General features: G+C 44.1%; 1 protein-coding gene across 5 annotated transcripts in view; it reads right to left on the bottom strand.

Annotated features, from left to right (window-relative positions):
• FRMD4A (FERM domain containing 4A) overlaps positions 1–23,620 on the bottom strand; it is a 418,655-nt gene that overhangs the window by 263,798 nt on the left and 131,237 nt on the right. The window contains exon 1 of one of the 5 annotated variants that reach the window (XM_083701335.1): positions 13,567–13,825. The exons of the other annotated variants lie outside the window; for them this stretch is intronic. Coding sequence (XP_083557461.1) covers positions 13,567–13,659 — 93 coding nt within the window. The 5' untranslated portion in view covers positions 13,660–13,825. Of the gene's footprint in view, positions 1–13,566; positions 13,826–23,620 lie in introns of those variants that run through there. 5 annotated transcript variants of the gene reach the window in all.

Raw genomic sequence — 23,620 nt, 5'->3', positions numbered from 1 at the left:
GTTCTAAACATCCAAATCCCACTACTTGTTCTGTGACCCTAGCAAAGTCTAGCTAATTAAATCTGCCAAGCTGAAGTTAAATGAACTATGAGGAGGAAGAGACATTCCTCATGTATAACAGAACTGGTGGATTGACCACTTCTGAGAAACTCCTCCTTTGAACCTCAGGCCCATGCATGTTATAGTGGGGGGAAGTGAAATTCTATACAGGGCTTCTGTTTTCAGTTGGTAATTCTCAAATGCAGGAATGGGAAACATGTCGCTCTCCAGATGTTGTTAGACTCCAACTACCATCAGCCCCAGCCAGTATGACCAATGATCCAGAAAGATGGAGTTTGTAGTCCAGCACCAGCTGGAAGACCACATGTTCCCCACCCCTGCCCTAAGCTATCCTTTTATTTTAAAACTGCTTCCTTAATAAATCCTATCCATGATATCACTTCCACAGCATGCATGTCCATTTTTTCAGTTCCCTCTGTTTTCATGCCATGGACGCCCACTGCTCCAGAACATCCATTGTTTGTGAATTTTGATACGGCACAGTGGAAGCTGTGATGAGCTTTGGGACCATTTACTGTCTATAAGAAGTACGCAAATGTGTGCATCATTCCAGGCAGAAATCTTGTCAGGCAAATAAGGTGCTCCAACTTCAAGCTCTCTTGGGATTCAGTACACTGCATAAGCAGCTGTGTTATTAAGAACAAGGCTTTAATTTAATGGCAATTTATTATAAACAGGAAAAAACTTTTAAGGAACCTGTGATGCCCCCCCCTCCCCATTTTTATGAACGCTGGCTTAGAAAATTATCATGGGGGGGTTGAATCTGTCCTCAATCCAACCAGTTCATTTCAGGATAAGAAGTTGCAGACAACAGAACTTCCTGTTTGGACTTGAAAGCCAGCAAATAGGCAAATGGACAAGGTATGTCCCTAATGAACAGCCAGTGAAAAACATGGCAACAACTATCAGTTATTTCATAGTAGTTGTGGAAAAAAGCTCCCTATAAGGAAGTAAGAATCCAAATGATTGCACCATATAACCCTTGGGGTGAAGTAGTTTATAGCTGTGTTCACCACCATGTTTACACATGATCTCTGTGTCTACACTGCTGTGTTTTGATATGTTTCAAAGCCACAGTTTCCCCCATCTTCCCATGGTATACATAGGGCAGTCTGTAGAAGCTTTCTCTATATTTTCAAAAGGTGCTTTAGAATCTTAGAAGATAAGACGAGGCACGCTTGCGGACCTAACTAAAGAGTTAAATAACTGAACATCCACTCATCCTCTGTGGATTCAATATCTTGAAGTGGTTTGAGTGATAATTTATTTTTGCAATGTCTCATGCTCCAGGTGTTTGTTTAAAAAAATATAAAAAGATAAAATACATATTAGCTGTCCAACAAACTGAAGAACAGCCTATAAACTTGGAAAATAAATAAATCCGTAACAGTGTTTACATCAGTGGCGTAGCGTGGGGGGTGCAGGGGGGCCCGGCTGCACCGGACGCAACATCTGGGGGGGGGGCGTGCTCGCACTCACAGCTCTCTGCCCCTACCTGGCTCCACGGGTTAGGGGGCGCAAATTACTTGCCTTGCCCCAGGTGCTGGCAACCCACGCTACGCCACTGGTTCACATTCACAAAGTGTGAATCATTTTTTATTCCATCTTTTTTATTCCATTTTTTATTCCAAGAAGCCACAGTTAGAATGGTATATGGAACAACTGATTGGTTCAAAATTGGGAAAGGAGTACGACAAGGCTGTATATTGTCTCCCTGCTTGTTTACTTATATGCAGAATTCATCATGCGAAAGGCTGGGCTGGATGAATCCGAAGTCGGAATTAAGATTGCCAGAAGAAATATCAACAACCTCAGATATGCAGATGACACAACTTTGATGGCAGAGAGGAGGAATTAAAGAACCTTTTATTGAGGGTGAAAGAGGAGAGCGCAAAATATGGTTTGAAGCTCAAAATCAATAAAACGAAGATCATGGCCACTGGGCCCATCACCTCCTGGCAAATAGAAGGAGAAGAAATGGAGGCAGTGAGAGATTTCTTGGGTTCCATGATCATTGCAGATGGTGACAGCAGTCATGGAATTAAAAGATGCCTGCTTCTTGGGAGAAAAGCAATGACAAACCTAGACAGCATCTTAAAAAGCAGAGACATCACCTAGCCAACAAGGGTCTGTATGGTTAAAGCTATGGTTTTCCCAGTAGTGATGTATGGAAGTGAGAGCTGGACCATAAAGAAGGCTGATCGCCGAAGAATGGATGCTTTTGAATTCTGGTGCTGGAGGAGACTCTTGAGAGTCCCATGGACTGCAAAAAGAGTCACAAAGAGTCGGACACGACTAAACGCCTAAACAAAATGGAAAGAAAACAATGAACTGAAACCAAAGCAAACATTTTTACCCCACCTAACCAGTGGGGTAAAATCCATAGGATTTTTGTTGAAATACTGTACAACGAAAATGACATTGTTCCCCACTGAAGTGTCAGTGCAACCACATTATTTGTTGCTTCTTAGGTCTCATTATTGTTTCACAAGGAATTCATCTAACATATTATGAAGAGACATTACTCACCGTTAGTACTAAAACACAAGGTTATATTTATAGAATGGGTGTCACAAGCTAAGAAGACTTTAAATTTAAATTAGGACTTGCTTTATTTCAAACTTTGTACCACTCTAATTATACCTTCTAAACATTGCTATCATACTGAGCATGCAAACAGCAGTGGAAATTAATCATTTGTTCTGCACCCTAAAACTTTGCATTTGAAGTCAAAATAATGTTCACAACAATGTTAATAGCTATAAGGCTTAGAAACAAAGTTCTCTTTGACATTAAAAAAAGAGAACTTACAAACAACATCACTAATACACACACACACACACACACACACACACGTGTTATAGGGTTGCAATATTTCAAGAAGTAAAAATCTGAACACAAAAAGTTGTTGAGCTGCTCACGACAGAGCCTGAACCAGAACCGCCCCCCCATTGTTATTTTTTAAAAAAACCAAATCCAGGTCATTTGCTTTAAAATGTAAAATTCTCCCTTGATGAGCATTTAGGACCCCTAAAAGAGGACACGTCCAGGAATTCCCAGACGTATGGCAACCCTAAAGTAGTATTATACCAGCTGATGGGAAGTCCAGGTGAGGAGATGGGCTTGTTGTGCTCAGATTCTGCTTGCAGACTTCCATTGAGCATCTGGTCAGCCACTGTGAAAACAGGAAGGTGGACTAGCTGGGCTTGATGTAGCAGGGATTCTTCTCATGTGCAGACTTTTTAATTCTCTGCTTACAGCATTGTGCATATAGGATCAAGGGTTGGGGGGCGGAAAGGACCACTCTTAATTTTCCAGTGAAAATTATACCACCACACTTACACCACCAGATTTACTGGTAGTCTGTTTTGAGTTGTCATGTTGTTTAAAACCATCAGAAAGTATTCAGCAGTTTCTAGGTATAGGAGCACCCAGCACTGGTGAAGGAAAAATCCCAAATGTAGTATCTTCATGGAAAGGTCAAATTAAGCCTTCTAAAATGCTGGTGCAGAGGTCAGAAAAAATAATAATGTCAGATTAAGAAAGTACAACTGAAGGGCAAGTCAGCAGTCGTTATGTCAAAGCACTTCCTCAGTGACAGTTTTATTATTTAGACTGCCTTTCACATTTTCATAAAAAGGTTCATTTGACTATGTACTACATAGTGTCATGCATGCAAATTTTGCACTTTGAATTTCTTACAAGAAAAGAACCCAGAATACACATGATGGTATCCTTTTCCAACTCTTCTACAAAGTGATCAATTCATATACAGTACTTTGTTCAGCTGTTGCTGAAATGTATTACAAAGAGGCATTACTGTTAATGAAGTTTAAAGTCTGGCACTAGCAATGTTGCTTATGAGAGCCAAAGCTCATAAAAACGGCAGCTTGAAATCCATTCAGTAAAGGTTTTATATTCCTAAAGCCAGAGTTTAAACTGATTTCATCATGATAGAGAAAAGGGGTGGGGAGCCTTTTTGCTCGCAGTGGGTGAGGATTCCTGGGGGGGGGGGGCATGGCCACACAATGCTGGATTCACTCGTGGAGGCCAGCAAGAGTCTCACCTGAGCCCAGCTGGTCCCTCTCTTCCCTCCATGCACCTCACAGCCCCAAACTAGCTCAGAGGACCAGGTTGGGGGAACCCCCAGGACAGTACATGGGGGGAGGGGAGAACATGCTATGTGGAATTCTTCCCACACTTTCAGCACACAGGGAGACTTGTTCAACATGCTTGCCCTCCCTCTGCCCCCCCCCCCCCCAGTGCATGGAGCATGTCTCTGGCTGCACTGGGAACACTGGGGTGTGTGTACTAAATGATGTAACAAGTCTGGTTGCTGTGGAATTGCTGGTGACTGGAGACTCAACACCCCGCCCAGCAACTCCAGTGCAGCCAAACTATTTCCCCTGAGTTGTGGGTGGGGTTCTCCAGAGCTTGGCAGACCAGGAGGGCATCAGCTAAGAGCCACATTTGGCTTACAGGCCACAGATTGCCTGCCTCTAATACAGAAGGAGCCAAGCTAAAACCAAAATGTAGGAAGTCTAACACACAATCTGTGCTGCTGGATCAGCCTGAGCAAGATTTCTGGTGGGATGCATTCCCTGCAAATGCTAACCCTTTATTAGCTGCTCGTTCATTTCTAGCTATGTTAAATGTTGACAGAAATCCATTGCAATGCAACTGAGCTGTGGTTTAGAGGGGCTAACTGGTCTACTCCAGTGCAGTTTCCATTTGCTTTGACGGAACTTGTACAGCTTATGTTCCTGGCAGACTGTTCCCAGATATAGCTTTAAGAGCAGTCTAGTCAACTGCATGCAATAATCTGGCAAATTTCAGTAATAAGACAAGAGGAATGCAAGAAATGAATTGCTCAATAGTAGAAGGTCATGTTGAGAAGCCTGGGGAATGTGGGAAAATCTCCCATGGACTTCAGTTTGTGAATCAGACAGGCTCTGGCTGCTGGAAGCAATACTCCAGTCACTAATGGAAGGGCTCCTCCAGAATAGTCATTTAGTAATTACAACCTTTGACTCTCTTCTGGCTCTGTATCTTTTCTCATTAGATATTTATTTTTGGAATGAACTACTCACCCCACACTGAGTGTAAACTATTCTCAGGACCGCAAAACATATATTGATTTTGCTTTGCTTTTTTTTTTTTTTAACTCTGTGCCTGTAATGGTAATAATAGGCATCTACCAAGTTCTGTATCTCCTGCCCTTTGGAGATTCTGCGGGGCTTGAAGGAGAATGGGCAGAAGTAGAGAAGGGGGTGTCAAAGGAGTCACAGTGTAGGTTGCTGTTTTTAATTAGGGTCTTTCTATATACAGCTTTGGTTTTTTGTGCAATTGGCACATCTTCCTGAAATGCAGTAGAAGTGCAAAGAATTGCAAAGTACTTAAGCAATTCTTAAGTAGAAGACCATAAGCAGAGCGTTCTGGATCCTATTTCAGGGGTTGCAAAGCATACCCTCCAACATTCCACAGGTAAAAATTTCTCACTCCCCTGCAACTGACCCTCCTCAACCTGCCCCAAGGATTTCCTATCAAAATAAGGGCAAGTGCCACCACAACTACACCAATGGGACACAGCACACATGCCCTGCACCGTCCTGAGCCAACCCTTTAATCCTGATTTTGTTGTATTTTATTCTTTGGTAGATTTACAAAAGAAAAAGGCACACACCAATAAATACGGTTTGTGTTGGTTCAGGCCTACTTAATCACTCCTTCTGCAACACAGGAGTTCCACAGCAGGTATGCTGCTGCTGCTGCTGCTGCTGCAGGAACAGACCCTCCAAGTGTCCCTATCTTCCAGGGGCATCCCTGATTTAGAGAAGCTGTCCAGGTTTTGGATTTGATCCCGGAATGTCCCGCTTGTCCTTAGGACGTCCCTATTTTCATTGGATAAATGTTGGAGGGCATGCAGGAATGGCTTCTTAAGGACAGCAAGCTTGAATACTTCACTATTAAGTACAGTGGTACCTCGGGTTACAGACGCTTCAGGTTACAGACTCTGCTAACCCAGAAACAGTACCTCGGGTTAAAAACTTTACCTCAGGATGAGAACAGAAATCGTGTGGCGGCAGTGAGAGGCCCCATTAGCTAAAGTGGTACCTCAGGTTAAGAACAGTTTCAGGTTAAGAATGGACCTCCGGAACGAATTAAGTACTTAACCCGAGGTACAACTGTACTTAATCAGTTAAAATAACTTACAGAGGATGTGAGGCCACCACTGCCATTTAGTGACCAAGCTAAGGAGAAAACCCGGCTTACTCTGTGCATGTATCAACCATAGAGTCCTAGAATTATAGAGTTGGAAGGGATCCAGGGTCATCTAGTCTATCCCCCTGCAATTCAGTTATCTCATCTAAATAATACAAGATGGATGGCCATCCAATCTTTACTTAAAAACCTCCAAGGAAGGAGAGTCCACCACCTCCTGAGGGAGTCCATTCCACTGGCAAACAGCTCTTACAGTCAAAGTTTTTCTGAATGTTGAGTTGGAATTTCTCTTCTTGTACCTTGAAGCCATTGGTTTGTGTCGTACCCTCCAGAGCAGGAGAAAACAAGCTTGCTCCATTCTCCATGTGAAAAGCCGTGTGATATTTGAAGATGGCTATCATATCACCTCTCTGTCTCTTCTTTTCCAGGCTAAACATGCCCAATTCCTTCAACTGTTCCATCTATGCACTTATCTTGCCCTGCTGCGTTTTGTAAACACAAACGTTCCTCTTGCTTGTTATTGACAAGTTCTAGAAATGGGACGAGGCAGGAAGCACTTGCTAGAAGCCTAGTGTGCATCTGATGTGCCCTCTGCCCTTTAAGTGAACAACCCACCTAGGGGGCACTAGGTAGGTTCTGACAGTTAGTTGACTCTGTAGTACCATGGTCTCCAGATCAACAACTTGGAGGTAGGGATGCCAAGCCAACGTTTAATTCAGCCCTGTCTTGAATCCAGTGACATGCCTCCATTTATCCCTCAAGACACCCATTGCATCATTGTCTGATATTGGTGTTTCTTTTCCAGTCCATGCAGTTGAAAACCACATCCATATATGTAAATTTCATAATGGTTTCTCTTTGGCTGATAGGCAGTGTAGTTAATCCCCTACACTGTAGTTTACCACTCCGATGGAACTAATGGTCAGTTTTGTTGTGAATGTGCATGCAGCTTTAATTCCAGGTATTCTTCTATGTAAGGTTGTCTGCATGGCAACACTCACACATGGGTTTTCAATACTGTAATTACTTTAGGCTATAGCTGCCAATGCCAGCCTGGTGCCCTACAGAAGTTTTAGACTACAAATGATGGATAACTGGTGGTAGCAGCTTATAGGTTCTCTTCCCTAAGATGGAACTGAAATTGTGGAAGTGGGAAATTGTACATTTTATAGCATTCAATATGCACAAAACATAATCAGATTGCACAACTCCTATGAAAGGAAGTGAATGGAATGGTAGCAAGCAGCAAGAAAACCATTCTCTCCACCCCACCAACATCCCAATGAGTGATAAAAGTGCTAATCACCAACATCCTCACTAGATCCAAAACCCCTGGCAAATAAGGGGGGGTTGGCCTAGTTTCCTCCCCGTCATCTATCATAATTGTCTGACAAAGGAATAGTTCAGCCTAGAGGCACTGGGTTCCGTGTGACATGGGAGGGGGCCTTGCTTTGTGTGTGTGTGTTTGTGATGGCACACATGCAACATACATGTGTGAGATGGCGTGCTGGGAGGAGGCCATAAGGCCCGGAGAGGCCCTCCACCACTGCGGGGCAGCTCAACAAGGCTGGCCACCACCTTGGGGAGGCCCAATAGGGCCCTCCACTGCCATATTGCCAGCAGGGCCTGGTGCATCAATATGGGGGAGGGCCTCATCCCATCTGCACATACTGGGGGGGGCTGCATTGTCCCCGGCCAATGGCGCCAATGCTCTGGCCATAGAGAGTTTTGCTAGCTAGCTAGGCTCCTATCACACTGTTCTCTCCAACACAGATTGTGGAAAGGGGAGCACTGGCAGGGGTTTAGTGTTTGTGGGTTGAGGGAGGAATAATTCTTATTTTAAAGAGTGTTGGGGAACTGCATCTCAGCCACACGGCTCATGGAGGTTCCATGGGCAGAAACATGGCAGACTGGTGGGAATGTTGCTTTATAGGGGTGGGGAACTTGCACTTCAGATACAGCACAACTGCATATGGAGGTTCCACAAAGAATTTTGCTTCAACGAATCTGGTAGATTTCATTATTCAACAGAAATATCACCACCCACATTTTTTTTTTGGCTGTTTTGGAGCCCTATGGCTATCATTTTGTAAAAGCAAAGCTGTAGTACCATGAACATATTCAGAAGCATGAAGGTTTTTATTTATTTACATTTTATATTATATTTATATATTCTTTCCACACATGAATGGAACAGTGGCAGTATTATCACATGGCTGACCGCTCCCGATTCTAATGTGGGGGAAATAATTATTATTCTGGCAGTCATTCAGGCTCCCCCAGCTTGGACATTCCTACGACTGCAGTCTTTGCATACTCCGTTCCTCCAGGATACGGAAAAGATGGTACCAGAGGAGCCCCTTTGCTTGCTGCGCGCCTACTGTACAGGCTAGCACTGGGGCACATGATGGGTGGCTACTGGGCAAGTGGAAGGAGCGGGAGGGCAGCTGGGCAGGTACAAACTGGGGTGGGGGTGGGCATGACATATGGTGGCAAAAGTCATGCAAGCCTCAGTGGAAAAGAGTAGTCAAACAGCCCCAAAACACAAGTAGCCAGCAGCACAAACAGAAAATCTCTTTGATATATGAGGCTATTCCAATGGGAGATGTTGCGTAGCCCACCTAAGGCTAGAGATGAACAAGAGCACTCCCACCCCAGAAGAATACAAATGGCAGACAGGACTACACAGAAAATACACCCCCCCACTGAACTTTGGGAAGCTGCATCAAACATACAAAATGCAAAAGTGCTACAGTGTGTGAAAAACATTAAAATCAAGATTCCAAAACAAACGTGGACATTACGTAACTATTACATATTTTAAGTGATTGGCCCCCACACTCCCACAACAAAAAGAGTTCCCAAAAAGCCATATGTGAGTGGAAAAAGTTAATCTGGCCGTACATTGCAAAAGAAAGAAAGGGGAGTAAAGGCCACACTTCCTGCTTGCACGAATTTTTTTCCCATCCCTATTTGGCAGTGGTCCCAAGATTATGCCTTTCATTTAGCTTGATGGCCCCAGCTTATTTCGCCAATCTTTCCCAAATACATGCTATTTTTCAGAGCAAATGTCTACTTCTACACAATCATATGTTTCTTCTATGAATATACAGATACATGCACATTCACACAGAGAGAGAAATTGGGGTGGATGACTGCAATGTTGGTTTCTCTTAATTTCTAATTTTTCCCATCTTAGTTCAGTTCTACACATTTCCATGGGAAATGGCGGGGTTTTTTAAGCTTCCTGGAAATTTGTCAGCACTAAAGTGCAAATTTATTCTAATATAGAGATTTTAGCATGCAATTTTCACTGATAAACCTTTTTTATTGAATTTTTGCTAATATAATGCATGCTGTGTTATTTTCACCAATATATGCAATTTTTGCCACATTGTTCAATTGGAGAACTGCATCACAAAATTTGGAGAAGTGTGAATTTTGAAGAATATGTTTGCTTCCTGTATAGGTTCAAGAAATGTGGATCAGGTAGTTTTTCATTAAATTCCAAATCTGTTGAATTTCTCCCACATCCCTAAATGGCAGGAGCCGTTTCTCCTCAGATGACTTCTGAAACCTCTCCCCTGATCTTTCCTTCTCCTCTTCCTCCTGATAGTGGGAGGAAGTAATCAGCTAATTAATGCTGTCCAGATGGAGGGTCAGTCAGGGACAGTTAAGGCGCTAGTGTTTGTTGTCTCTTTTTAAATGCCATGCAAACATTCGTGAAACTAATGCCAGTTGATCCTCTGCCCGCCATCCTCTGTGTGCCATTTATCTCCTTAAGGTTTACTCAGGTAAGCATCTGGCTCAATGGGAAAGGCATTAATGAACACGCCAGAAGAAGGTTCATTCATATAACTGAGAACAGAACATTGCTCGGGCTTTATTCACCTCACTTTGCAATTTCACTAACTTTAACACAAAGAACCATGGCAGTTCAAAGGCCATCCTTACCATAACTTCAAAAGCCTGGTTTTATTTGGATTTTCTGGCTTCCCAATCTCTAGAGTTTTATTTTAAGATGATATGATGTCATGGACTGGCTGGACACAGAGGCGTGGGGGGAGGAAGCAGTTGGGAAAGCCCCAGGGGAAGAAGGCTCAGAGTCCAGGGATTGGTGGTCGACAACAATGAGCGGTCAGTGGGAGAAGACTGGGAGGAGGGGGGAGCTGAAGAGGTAGCGGGGCTCAGTGAGCAGAGGAGGGAAACCAAGAGGCAGAAGTGGGGCAAGCTGGTGAAGAAGCCAAGGTGTCTCCCCCTCCCCTGGAAACAGGCCTGTTGGCATAGACGCAGACTATGTAGGAAGGACCTGGAGGAGGAAGAGATTTAGGTAGCTGTGGGGAGGCGGGGATCTTCAGTCTCCACAACTGCCCCAGAGGGGCAAGACCTACCAAGAAGAGTTGCTGTGCTCATTAGGCCAGGCTTACCTGAGCAGGCCTAGTTTCCGCCAATAAAGAGGGAACTTACATACCTCATGTGATTTATTGCTGGTTGGCTCCCTGACACATATGCCATTGGAAGGTGATTGCCACCTTTGCTGGAAACCTTGCTAAATGCACAGAAGCCTTGCTAGAAACACTAAAATAAAAATTCTTCTCTCTCTCTCTCTCTCTAAAATAAGAATTCAAAACCTTCCTTTCGCCTCTATTTTTTAAAAGAAGGGAATGAAAGAAGCATGTTGTTAGGAAAAGGTCCTTTTGATCAGACCCCTTTTAGCCAGATGACTGAGGTTCAAGGTTTTGTCTCCTTGGGAACCCTGCTTAATCAGCTTCATGACATTGATGGTTTCCCTCACAAAGTCACGAGTGTGCAGTGGTGCTCAGCTGCTTTGAGCACAAGCCATGAAACAACGGCAGGATGTGACAAGCCTGGCAGTTGCTGCACAGCTGCCATGCGTGCAGAGGGCAGCCCCACAGCCCAAGGCTCCTGGATCTTGGATAGGTTAGCACTGTGTTCCGGTCCCAACTCATATGTCTTCTAGGTTTTTGGACAGTTCACAGCATAATTAACCCAAAGCTCTGAATTTACTCACTCAGTTTTTATTAGGTCATTGCCTCTCTTCTGTCCAGCTGTTTCATGGCTGCACACATGTAGAGCTCTCCTTCTTTCATTGTGCTGCTTGGGTGATATTGAACAGAAACCAATGTGGAGAGGAGCTTGCTAAAACATTGCAGAGATAGCCAGAGAATGGTGGGTGGGAGGGAGGCAAAAGGAGATAAGACAGCACAGGCACTAGGGTGGTATGCCTGAGGAGTGGTCCTCAGAGATCAGCATCCACCACTAATGGCATCACCCATAGGGACGTGTGCTGGCCTTGGAGAACCTCTGCCTAGGTGCACTATGAAGACATCTGCCCCTCTCCACTGCTGCCATCCATTTGCAAACAAGCACCCTCCTCTCAGGTATCATTCAGTGGCAGCAACCAAGCATTATAAAGCCACCACTGCTGAACACAAAGGAGCTGCAACACCTTCAGATTTTGCACAGAACTGAATCATACCGAAGCTGCCTGAACATTGCAATTTTCCATAAAGCAAATCCTCCTTCCCCAACACTCATATACAGGGGCTCAGGTTGACACTGCCTTCACCTTTTCAAGGAATTGCCTACCTTTCACCTTTCCTTCCCCACATAAAAATCACACAGTGAAAATAAGCTCTGCTCACGTATTTGATACTAATGGACCTGCTAGCTAGGGATTATGGGAGTTGTAATCCAAAAACAGGTGACAACCCAAATTTGGGAAACCCTGCTCTAGATTATACGGAGGGGCATGAGAAGCATGAGTACTCCTCATTCAGTGTAATTCCATATAGATCAAAAGAAATACCTATCAAAAGATCTGCATATTGAAACAGGTCTCCTCTGCAGGTCCCCAACATTGCTCTTGTGTATAACAAAATACCCCACTACAGCAGTGGTAGTGGGGGGGGGGGGGGAGTAGCCAAAAAGTAAAGAAGAGAGCTGTGGCACTTTAAAGATTTATTATGGCCTAAGCCCACAAAAGCTTGTGCCACGTAATCAGTATGTTAGCCTGAATCATAAGTGCAGACTATGTTTGGCCTTAGGTGCCTAGGCAACCACTAAATTTAAATGAAAGGGCTGCCCCCCCTCCACTTGGCGGCATGTGCACACCGTGGGGCATGTGTATGTCATGTTGGCACGCCCCTGTGATTTCTGCAAGTGACATCGGCACACCACAGGCATGCCAACATCACACAGGTGCATGCGCATGCCCCGGTCACCCGCTGTCACGGGGGCAAGGTGGCACGCAGGCCCAAATATATGAGGATCTACAACTACCCAGTAGCTGGCAACCACTTCCTGAGGACAGTGTAAAGCAACAAGGTGAACTATAGGACATTTCCCAAGTAAACCTGAACTTCAAGCTAAATAATGCACATTGCTTCGTATTTCAGAACCTTTCTAAGTCCTACTTCATACATTGTTTCTAGAATGGAATAATCCTATACATCATCTTGTATCCCAAAGCAGTAGTTACTGCCTTAGGACCTCCTAAGCCAGTGAGCCAGTGTGGTGTAGTGGTTAAGAGCGGCAGTCACATAATCTGGGGAACCGGGTTCGTGTCTCCGCTCCTCCACCTGCAGCTGCTGGGTGACCTTGGGCCAGTCCCACTTCTCTGAAGCCTCTCAGCCCCACTCACCTCACAGAGTGTTTGTTGTGGGGGAGGAAGGGAAAGGAGAATGTTAGCCGCTTTGAGACTCCTGAAGGGGAGTGAAAGGCGGGATATCAAATCCAAACTCTTCTTCTTCTTCTTCTCCAGGAATACAGATTAGCTGCCCTCCCTACCCGTTCTAGCCTTGACTACCACTCTTCATCTTCCTATAGCCCTGCCCAATATCGATCACTTGGCACTGTAAGGGAAATTCCATTAGCGCCAGTTACCATAATAAATCACGGCCAACCGGCCCTAATACTGATTACAATTTTAGCTAATCTTCATTAGTGGTTATTAGCATACAGCCACAACCAGTAAATCATAACTACTGATTTGGCATAAAGACCAGAATAGCCCACATAAGTTTTATGCTATCAAGCCTGCAACTTCCAGCCAGTACAGTATTAGTTATTATTATGTAGTCAGCTTGCTTGGCTGTCTGCATTGCTGTCACCATATGCTGTCACCATATAGAGGCATCACTTGGCTTTGATACCTTATGATAGCCTAAGGTTAAAGCACCATGGGTATAAAGGGGGAGCAGGATATATCCACCGGGGGTGTCTGTGTGTGAGATAATATGTACACAAAAAATAGCTGCTTACCCTTTCTGCACTGTGTCTTCTCAGAGATCCATATGGTATTTTGAAGAGAAATTTTCGGCTCCTGGTTGGTGTCACGGCTGCCTGCACCACCATAGTGCAGTGCAAATCTCTCTCTCTCTCTCTCTCTCTCTCTCTCTCTCTCTCTCTCTCTGTGTGTGTGTGTGTGTGTGTGTGTGTACACGTCTCTGTGTGTGAGAGAATGAATGATCAGCCCAAAGAAATTTCCTCTGGGATGACTTAAGGAGTTCCCAGCTTGCAAATAACAAATGGCTCAGTGGGTTGGTTGTTTTCTCCCCGCCAAAAAAGAAACCAAACCCACTAACAAAAAACTTTAGACCATGAGTCAATATGTGGCTTGTTTGAAGTAGAGAGGGGAGGGAGAAGCCCACCCCCTTCGAAGCATGCTTCAAGCAGCGTATCTTTAGCTCTGGTTATATTTCTCCCAGCACAAAAAGACTGCTGTGCCACAGAGGTGGAAACATTCTGCTTCTGGGGGGATTGTTCTAAAAATGCCAGCCTCGCTTCTTGTAGCTACAGATGGTAACCAGGTCAGTTGTCTAATCAAAGCTAAATCAGACTTCTTTATACATGCCACCATGTGACTGTAGACCCCTTCTGGTTTGCTCTATAGTCGATCACATGTTCTCCTCCCAAACAATATCTGGTGTATCACCATCTGGTGTGGAGATTAATGTGAAATCCTATGTTCAGATTTTGCTTCCTTCCAGACATGAGAGAGCATAATAGCACACAGAGCAATCAGGCTGGGAACAAAAGGAGTCACCAGCCTGCTCAAGAGCACAGTAAAATGACCCCACCAGGCAAAACACAGCTTAGCAGCCATGTACAGTAGACCACAACCAGCTTGATAAAGACTTTCTTTTTGCTGCCTGCCTGCCTGCCTGCCTGGCAGTTGCACCAAATCTAGGGGGTGGAGGTGTCTTCTGCACCCTCAATATTTGTTTGAAGTGGGCTCAGCCCTCCCAATACTGAGGGGTCCAGTGCAACATCACAGAAGGGGCAGTGGCCTGCACAGCATTGGGAGACGTCTGTGACATCACATGTTACGCGCATGACATCACACATATACGCCCCGTGCCCCCTCAGTCTTGGAGGCAACCCAGTGCCACTGCTGTCTGGGATGTAGTTATTAAGGATTGTCCAGTAACTGGAACGACACGCTACATGGCTGAAGGGCTACATTCAGGACCAATGGTGGGTCACAGTTCTGTAGGCCTGCTACAAAGCCTGAGCATCAGTGAAGAGGTCAGAGGGTTGCAAAATAAATTTACGGCCTCAGATCACTTTGTGGAAGACAGAATGACTCCTGAGAATCACAACGTTTGCCAATCTAAATACCTGGTTTAATGCAGAGCTGGAAATATTTTTTGGTCAAAAACTAAAAAGCCAACAAGGGGGGGGGGGAATGCAGTAATGTAATATACAAGCACGTTGTTTCTAACAAAGATCTGGCTGGCATAACTGCACACACATTAAAAGGCATTAAAGGAAAAAGCAGCAGCTTGATGTGGGAAATTCCAAATATTAAAACAATCAGCCTTTGTTCATAATTAGTTCCATATGTGCACTGCAAATTGAGTCAGTGTATGCGTGTGAGAGGGAAGGAGGAAGGGAGGAGAAAGCCAAGCCGGAAAGGATGGAAATGGCTTCAGCATGACTGATTCATATAGATTCATTTAAAAGTCTTGGTATAAGGTTACACTGTTGGCCTTGAAAATGAAAACAGAGATTTCTTGATTTATTTTTTTTAAAAAATCTATCTCCTATGACAACTGCCTTCCTTTTTGAAGCGCAGCATTCAGGGGCAGATGTTGCTTGCTTCTACACTGGCTGACCTAGGGCGACTTCACAGCATGGAATATAATTTTTTCCCCTGGATTCACATAATTGTATGTTCACAGGTGGAACAGGGAGCAAGACTGTGATTACTCTCTCTTTTTATGGGACAACGGAGTAACTTTTCCCCACTAACATGACAATAACTCTGATCTAGCTTGAAAACTGCAAATATAATGAACGACTAGTCCCTTCCCCAGTTCCATACAAGTCATGGAATAAGTTAAATCAGCCAGACTGCATTGCAATTTGCTTCTGGTCCACTCAATTTCACTCTTAAATGAAATTCATTCATGAGCACAACCAGGGCTTTTTTCCAGCCAGAACTCTCAGGCAGGTGCCATTGCCATTCTAAGAGAATGAGGGAGGCATACGTGGTGAGTTCTGGTACCTCTTTTTCTAGAAAAAATAGCACTGAGTGCAACCATTCTTTGACATAAGTGCAGCTCTAAAGCGCTCTGGTCCTGGGATCATGGAATTAACCACTAGGCACGCGTGACAGCTGCATAAACTCTAAACATCTGCTCATATTAAGTTTTAACAATGCCGGCTATTTTAAATGAATGGATGTACTTCAGCACAGTGCATTAAACTGTTTTAATTTTGAAACCCTTTTTTGTCTTTAACTGAAAACAAGGGTCTCCGGATCCCAGCTCTACCACTAAAATGAGGCAACCCTCCTTCTGTAGACCCCAAATAACCCCCACGGGTTATCTTACAGTTTTTGCGTGAGATAAAACTTTGATACTCAGGCAGAAGTTGAACAAACAAGAAAGGATTAATTATACAGAGTAAAGTTGGTAAAACAAATGATTTGTTGGGAGATGAAGTTCTTAATAAATCTAGTGGGTGTTTCAGGCTTCTAAACAAGGTAGTAAACATGGAGCTTCTTTTCAACTTCAGCTGCTTATTTTCAGTTAATACCCTTCTGTTCATTGTTACAGGTTTCCAGCCTAGATGGTCGATGCTCAGCTTCTCTCCCGTTATTTCACTTCAGTTCTTTCACTTAGTGGTTGTGTAGGTGTTTCAGCTTAACACTTTGGCTCCTAGACAAGGGGGGACTTTCCATCATTTTCTCAACCTTTCCTCACTCCCACTCCTGAGGTACTTCCATTCCAGGGGATCCAGGGGATCCCCACGCCTCTCTTAACTGGTCTGGGAGCTTCTCTGTCTGGAGCAGGCATAGGCAAACTCAGTGGCCCTCCAGATGTTTTGGGACTATAATTCCCACCATCCCTGACCACTGGTCCTGTTAGCTAGGGATCATGGGAGTTGTGGTCCCAAAACATCTGGAGGGCCGAGTTTGCCTATGCCTGGTCTAGAGGATCCCTCCCCTCCTGACTGACATGAGACCCAAGGAGACTTTATCCTCACAGACTCTATTTCTCCTTGTTCAAATTCAGCCTTCCCTTTCCTCCTGTCTGAATGCTCTCCCAAGATACTACACTTGGTCTTTGTATCTAAGCTCAGAGACTCCTTTCTATAACTGTGGATATTCTGCTCCTCCGAGTGGATGTTCCACACACGGACCAGAACCAACTCTGCAACTCCACCTCCTGTTCTTTCCCTTAGACTATCGGCTTCTTTCTGCTTTCATTCTCCCTGGCTCCACCCCCTTCTGACTAGGCTGTCTTGGCAGCCAATCAGAGAGAGGCACTGGTGGAATTCTGTGGCACTGCACCCCCAGGCTCTGGTCTGGCTCAGCTGTCTGTCACAATGAACTTCAGAAGCATTTGTGCTACTTGTACAATGAATGGACCCCAGCAGAAAGTGTCACTCAGAATAGTATATTGGAAGGCGGCCCTCCTGAACCCCACCAAGCCTCTTGAGGTCCCCCCAACCCAGTAGATCCAAATGGATTTCGAAGTGCCTTGATTTCTTAAGACATGGCAGCTATAACCCATTCCTATACAGTGGTACCTTGGTATTGAATGGCTTGGCTCCCGAATAAATCAGCTCCTGAACACCACAAACCTGGAAGTAATTTTTTTGTGAATTTTTTTCAGAAGTAGAACGTCTGACGCGGCTTCTGCTTGAGTGCAGGAAGCTCCTGCAGCCAATCGGAAGTTGCGCCTTGGTTTTCGAATGGTTTCAGGGTTTCAGTAAGCGAACGGACTCCTGGAACATTTTAAGTTCGAGAACCAAGGTACCACTGTACTGTGGGAACACTGGATTGGGAAATTAACTGAATGATAATAACTGCAAGAAGCACTTTATTTAAAATAAAATAAATATGCCCTGAAAGTTAATGCTTTGGAAAGCTGAGCACTCAAACAGAAGCTATGTTGCAAAGATTCTGCTACTTTGTGTGAAACAACTGCTGCCTCTCCTTTTGGGATGAAAAGTTTAAGGCCGGAGATGGACAAAAGCTCTTGCTATAATAGAGAAATCTGTTGCATCCATTGTTGCTTCAGTGTACAGACAGGTTTCCTTTGCCCCACATTTCTTTTGTCTCTGCCCTAAATGATTTTGCATGTTTTTAAAATGACCAAAAATTCCTGACCTGACAATGGGCAAGAGTGCTTCTCTTACTCCACCTATAGCTGTCTGGAAAAGCAATTGCTTGTCTCAATCCAGAATGGAGTTTGGGTGCAGCCCTTCCCTTCTTGGCAGATTGGAGAGGAAGAAATTCAAAGGGATGTGAACGATCACTTCTAATTCACCTTTTCTATTCAATTTCAAAAGCAAGGGGGACAACAGACTTACAGAGTAACACAAGTTTGGACTAATAGACAGAGAAAAGCCTGTCTCTCATATTCATTTGCATTGTCCATCACCCACCCACCCATGTGCAGACCTGCCAGTTGCAGTCTATTCATCCAAATGGTGCCGCTATAGCACTCTCCAAGAACCACGGATTCCATGCCTGCAGTGCAGGGTAAATGCATGCCCAGCAATACATGAAAGTTTTCTTGTGTGTTTTTAAACAGCCTCTTGCCCTAGACAAGAGTAACTGTGATTGGCAGGCTATCTGGCTGCTGCCTGGTTTGCTTGCTCTTTGATTGGATCTATCACCTTCTCAGAACTTTTGCTAACTGTACCTCTAATTGCTGAAAGCATGAATTTTTGCTTGCTGTAAATCATTAGTGTTGGTTGAGAAAGACCTGAAGTGTGGAGTTTCATATAAACAGCTGCTTGCAGGAAGTCATTTGTATGGGCAATAATGACTTTTATTAGTCCTGCAAAACCCATCAATGAGACAGAGTATATTTCAGTGTCATTTACAGACTCATTCCCATTAACAATTTATGCATCTACAGTCCATTTCTCTCTCTTTCTTCTAAGAACTCAAAGTAGCAAACACTTCAGAGGTCTGGTGCCCAAATGCTCATTGCCATCTATCTCCATTTGACTATATGAAACCCTCTTCTCTTGGACCTTGCAGCATATCCAGGCTTTGATGTATTCTGGAAGTTAATTAAAGAATAACATTGGATGCAGGACTAGGAAAGTCAGTGTCCCTGTTGTTGCAGCGAATAGACAGGTAAATCTTTAGTTCTAGGTTTGCATTGTGACAGAGGGAAAATTGTTGTTACTTCAAAAAAATTTATTGAATGGGTGGAACTCGTAGGCCTGCTTGATAGTAATTGTGTGAGGGGAGAACGAGTGAACAGGGCTCAGAATTGACCAGTGCATCATCCCCGGGGAACCATATGCCTTAATTTCCTGGGGGCTCGTTTATTCATACTTCCCAAAAGGAAGTACTGTGGTAATGCCCAGGAGAGCCAGAATTATTCGCTCTGAGAGGCACCAAGGAGTCAGTGATCTGAGTGTGGAGGCAGAGATGCCTCTTCAGGGTTCAGCGGATGAGATGCAAGCTCAGGTGCCACTGAATTCATATGAGAAGTGTTGGGGTTGGAGCCAGCTCTCCTCCTTGGGGCTTCTGTTGTAGGAGAACTCTGCATCTGAGGATTCCTGGTCCAAGACAAGTGAATTCCTCAATATGGGACCATTATTTCAGTCCCTATCCAGACGCTTGGGAACCAGGCAGAATCATTTTGGAGATGTGGTCCACGGCCTGCCAGGTGGCTATTTCTACAATAAAACTTCTGGTTGAATTTAATATCTTGAAAGATTGGACCTAATTGGGAACTGAAGGGATGCTGCCTCCTGTTCTCATCACTCTGAATAGTAAGAATTCCCAGAGTTTACAAATCAGCTGTTTTCCCAGTAGATTTTATTGTTAGCAGCCTTGGGCATTTTTCATGTAAAGATGGATATAAATGTAACTAACATGCTAAGGGCAGGATTCAGACTAGCAGTCCCACTAGTGGGAGCCCATGCAAGAGCCTCTGCAGGGGCAGCAGACCTCCGCTCCCCTCCTTCCCCTCTGTGCTCCATGCGCTGCTGGAATTGTCTCAATGGGGTTTTGGGGAACCCCCAGAAAGGTGTGCAGGAGGAAGCAGGGCGATCGTTCTGTCTGGCAGGCTGAAAAGCCTTGGCTGAAAGAAGGATTGTCAGTGCTGCTTTGAATTCCTTCACAAAGAAAATGATGCCGAGTTGCATGCATCATATGTAACAGGAGAAATAACTGGGAGATAACTTTTCCTTCTGTTCCACTCATATACTGAATTTTGTAAATGCGCCTCATCTGATGAATTTTTTGAATCTGTTTAACCATGATCTAAAGGAAGCTAGACTTTGATCACTCCTCAGTGCTTGTGCTTCAGTGAATGTGATTAAATGAATCTGACACGTGGGAGCCTATTTACAGGAAATATTTGTCAAAGTATCATTGCATGGGGTTTTCTCCCATCATAAATTATTTTATTAGAATTAGAGAGCCTTGCAAAATTCCTGTAATTTTTTGGCATGTGTGGTTTCACTTGCTCAGTCCTGGTCTCTCTGCAAGCATCACTAGAACAGAAAAATAAATGGCAGTTTATGATGTGCCCCCAAAACCTCTTATCATTCCACAATCTCCTTAAATATTTATGAGACACCCTTAAGTTTGTTCACTATATAGATATATAAATAAAAGAGTGAATGCTGTCAGTGCAGAAAATAGTTTGGATTTTCTATTTTCCCACATGCCTCTGAGGAGCAGCCATTAATCAGAGAGGGATGTTGTTTGACACAGCCGCCTTTGAGACATGCTGCTCTGATATCACCAGGGGAACAGGGAAGTGTCCTTTGGCCTGGAACACTTACATAAACAAAAAGGATTCTGTAGCGGATATAATTTCTCATGTCATGATCAGCTCTTAGGGCTGCAGGAAATGGATCTCACTCCGGCACTTGTATTAACTCAGTATTTTAGGCTACTGCCTCATATATGTTTTTGCAAGGGCCATATCCTGAAAGCTACTGGACAAAATGCCGGTAGCAGAACAAAGGGGCCAAAGGTTGCCACCGCCCACTAACCTTGCTGCTGCCGCTCAGCACCAACAATTTCCAGCACAGAGAAAGGGGCCAAAAGCCCCCAATCTTCTATTTTGTGTCCGTTTAGTGCAATTCCTCTTTACAATTCTGTTAGCCACTGTGAGCAGACTAGGAAAGTCCACCTGGTGCCAACTTTGTCATTCTTCTGGTGATAGGCCAATATTTTTATTATTATTATTCCTGTGCATTAGGGAGCAACAAAGATGGGATGTTTTACATTTTGTTGTGTTGTTGTAAATGACTTCAGGGCTTTTTGTTTTTGGAAGCTAAACAAAAATCCAATAAACCGAACCTAGTGGAAAGGAATATTAAATAAATATGGACTTTAAATCTTGTTTAACTCGACCTCATTGCATCAAAACATTAATGCTTAGCCTTTACATGGAGCTTTAGCATATTCAAAGCATGTCAGCTGCATCATCCCTGTATCCTTACAACAATCCTGTAAGGCAGGTCATTATAATCACATATGGCAGATGCAAAGTCAACAGATCAACGCCTTCTGCTTGCTGCATCCCACCCACCAGCTCAAGCTTAAATAGTTGAATCCAGGGATCTTAAGGCTGGAGAACACACATTTTAGGACTTGATTTGGGTACAACCTTTCACAGCCCAAGCCTGGCTCTGACCATTTTAAGCATGAGAGACCAGCCAGGAATCTGTGAGCTTACTCTTAGCACAGTTCAACCCAGATGAGCTCACCCCTCTTGCAGAGAAATAAAAAAATATTGGTTATTTCACAGAAGCCAAGGGTATCCGTTAGGCTATTACATTATGTATGATTTGTGACTGTACAAAGTACCAACTAGCTCCCCTTTGTTCCATTAGCAAGTCCCAGCAGCTCTGCCAAACTGAGCAATCTATTGCTTCCCATATAGGTTAATGGATCACTTTACATTTTGATAATGTCTTATATTACTGCATGTTTCATTAAGACTGATGTCATGTTCTCAACACCAATGATCAGTTGGGGCTGCGAGGATGCTTAGCAATTAAGGCAGGTAAGAAGGCACATTGGAGTCTTCCATGCTTTCTAGAAAAGTCCATTATCACCTCTTCTTTTTTTGCAATCCCTTTCTACTCAGGAATGTAAATTTTGGTAATCTGTACTAATAGATGTTGTTTAGTGAAGCAACAATGCAAATTCAGGAATTATTACACCAACAAAAAACAACAAAGAACAAATATTATCCACACTACTGATTTTTGGTACTGTCTACATACCTCCAACTGAAATGCCAGAGATTTTCTCAGACAGTTCTGGTTATCCTCAGTGGATGTTACTAGAAAACTGCTGAAGTGCTGTCTTTGTCTTCCAGATCAGAGCTGTGTTCAACAGTGCATTTTAATTTTGTTTTGGGACAGATTAATTCCAGGGCTGGCATCAGCACCTGGTATCTTGGGCAGCTGTGATGGCACCACCAGCCTGGCAGGGCTCAGTGGTGATGCCTACACACACACACACACACACACACACACCCGTCCCAGAGCTTTGAGCAGTGTCAGCCGGCTTGATCTTAGACATCCTTTTAATTTTCCACAGTGCTCTTGGCCTACAGTTGCTCTGGCTTCCCTTATTCTTTTGAATCTAGCAAGCGGCTTTTAAAGAAGTCAAACACTAGACAAGTTGTGTAGCTCTGGCAGTACATCATTTCCAAAATTCAGCATTTAAAAGCCCTGCAAGCCAACTAACATTCTTTTCAGAGTTCAAAGGACCCCCACCCCATTTTAACGCTTTAGCCCATCTATGAGTCTTTGGCTGTGGTTTGACCACTCCTGCTCAATTCTCTGTTCAACAAGCTCTGAGGACAGCTAAGTGAGGACAACTAATTATGCTGTGTCGCGTCTGATGCTTCCCTTTTTATCTCATTTCACAGAAGCCACAAAGCCTTCTAGTGTCCTTTCGGAATAAAAGGGAGGAAAGGGCCAATAGGGCAACCGCTGCTTTGGAGATAGCATGGTGCCTATGCTGTAACAAGAACATTATGTTCTCAGAGAAAGCTGCTGATAATGTGAGAATGGCAAAAGAAAAAAAAAGCGGAGGGAAGCATAACCATACAAATTGTTGGTGGCGGCAGCAGGGCGGGGGGAGTACTAGAACTATCACAGGACATCTCCATACTTGGATCCAGCTGCAGAAAGTCAACTTGCCCTGCACATGGCTGCTCAAAACACAACTTCATGGGTATGTGACCTCCATGTCACAAGTTCCCTGTGGGAAAGCAGCTTGCCACAATGTTCCTCTTTTCTCACTCTTTGTGGGACAGGAACAGCTAAGGTGGTTTGGGGAGCCATTTCGCATGCACAAGACTTGCTACATACACCTTCCGTCACACAACTGTGCTTTAATCAGCTTCTTCCATGCAGCAGATCACACATGTGAATGAAATCCGCAGGGGCAAAACCAGGCTTTCTTCCCCCCAGGGGAAAGACGGAGTTTAGCACACACCCTGCGCATCTGCGCACAGACGCACAGCTCACAACATTTGTTCGTAAAGGGCATCAAAGTAGAAAATATATTATTTGAATTCAATGCTTTATTTTTAAACAATATTTTAATTGATTTCCAGCATAATTTACCCAACAAAATATCCAGCGTAACTTATAACAAGTAAAGTATGCATTTTTTATAGTCTTAGGAAGGGGTGCCTCAGGGTTCCATCCTCTCCCCCATGCTTTTTAACATCTATATGAAGCTGCTGGGAGAGATCATCAGGGGGTTTGGGCTGGGGGTTCATCAGTACACAGATGATACCCAGCTCTATCTCTCTTTTACATCAGAACCTGTGAGGACAGTGAAGGTCCAGTGTGAGTG

The sequence above is a fragment of the Podarcis gaigeae genome, assembly GCF_964106915.1.
Source record: "Podarcis gaigeae genome assembly, chromosome: 10".
Classification (NCBI taxonomy): Eukaryota; Metazoa; Chordata; class Lepidosauria; order Squamata; family Lacertidae; genus Podarcis; species Podarcis gaigeae.
This window is presented reverse-complemented; position numbering and strand designations above follow the sequence as displayed.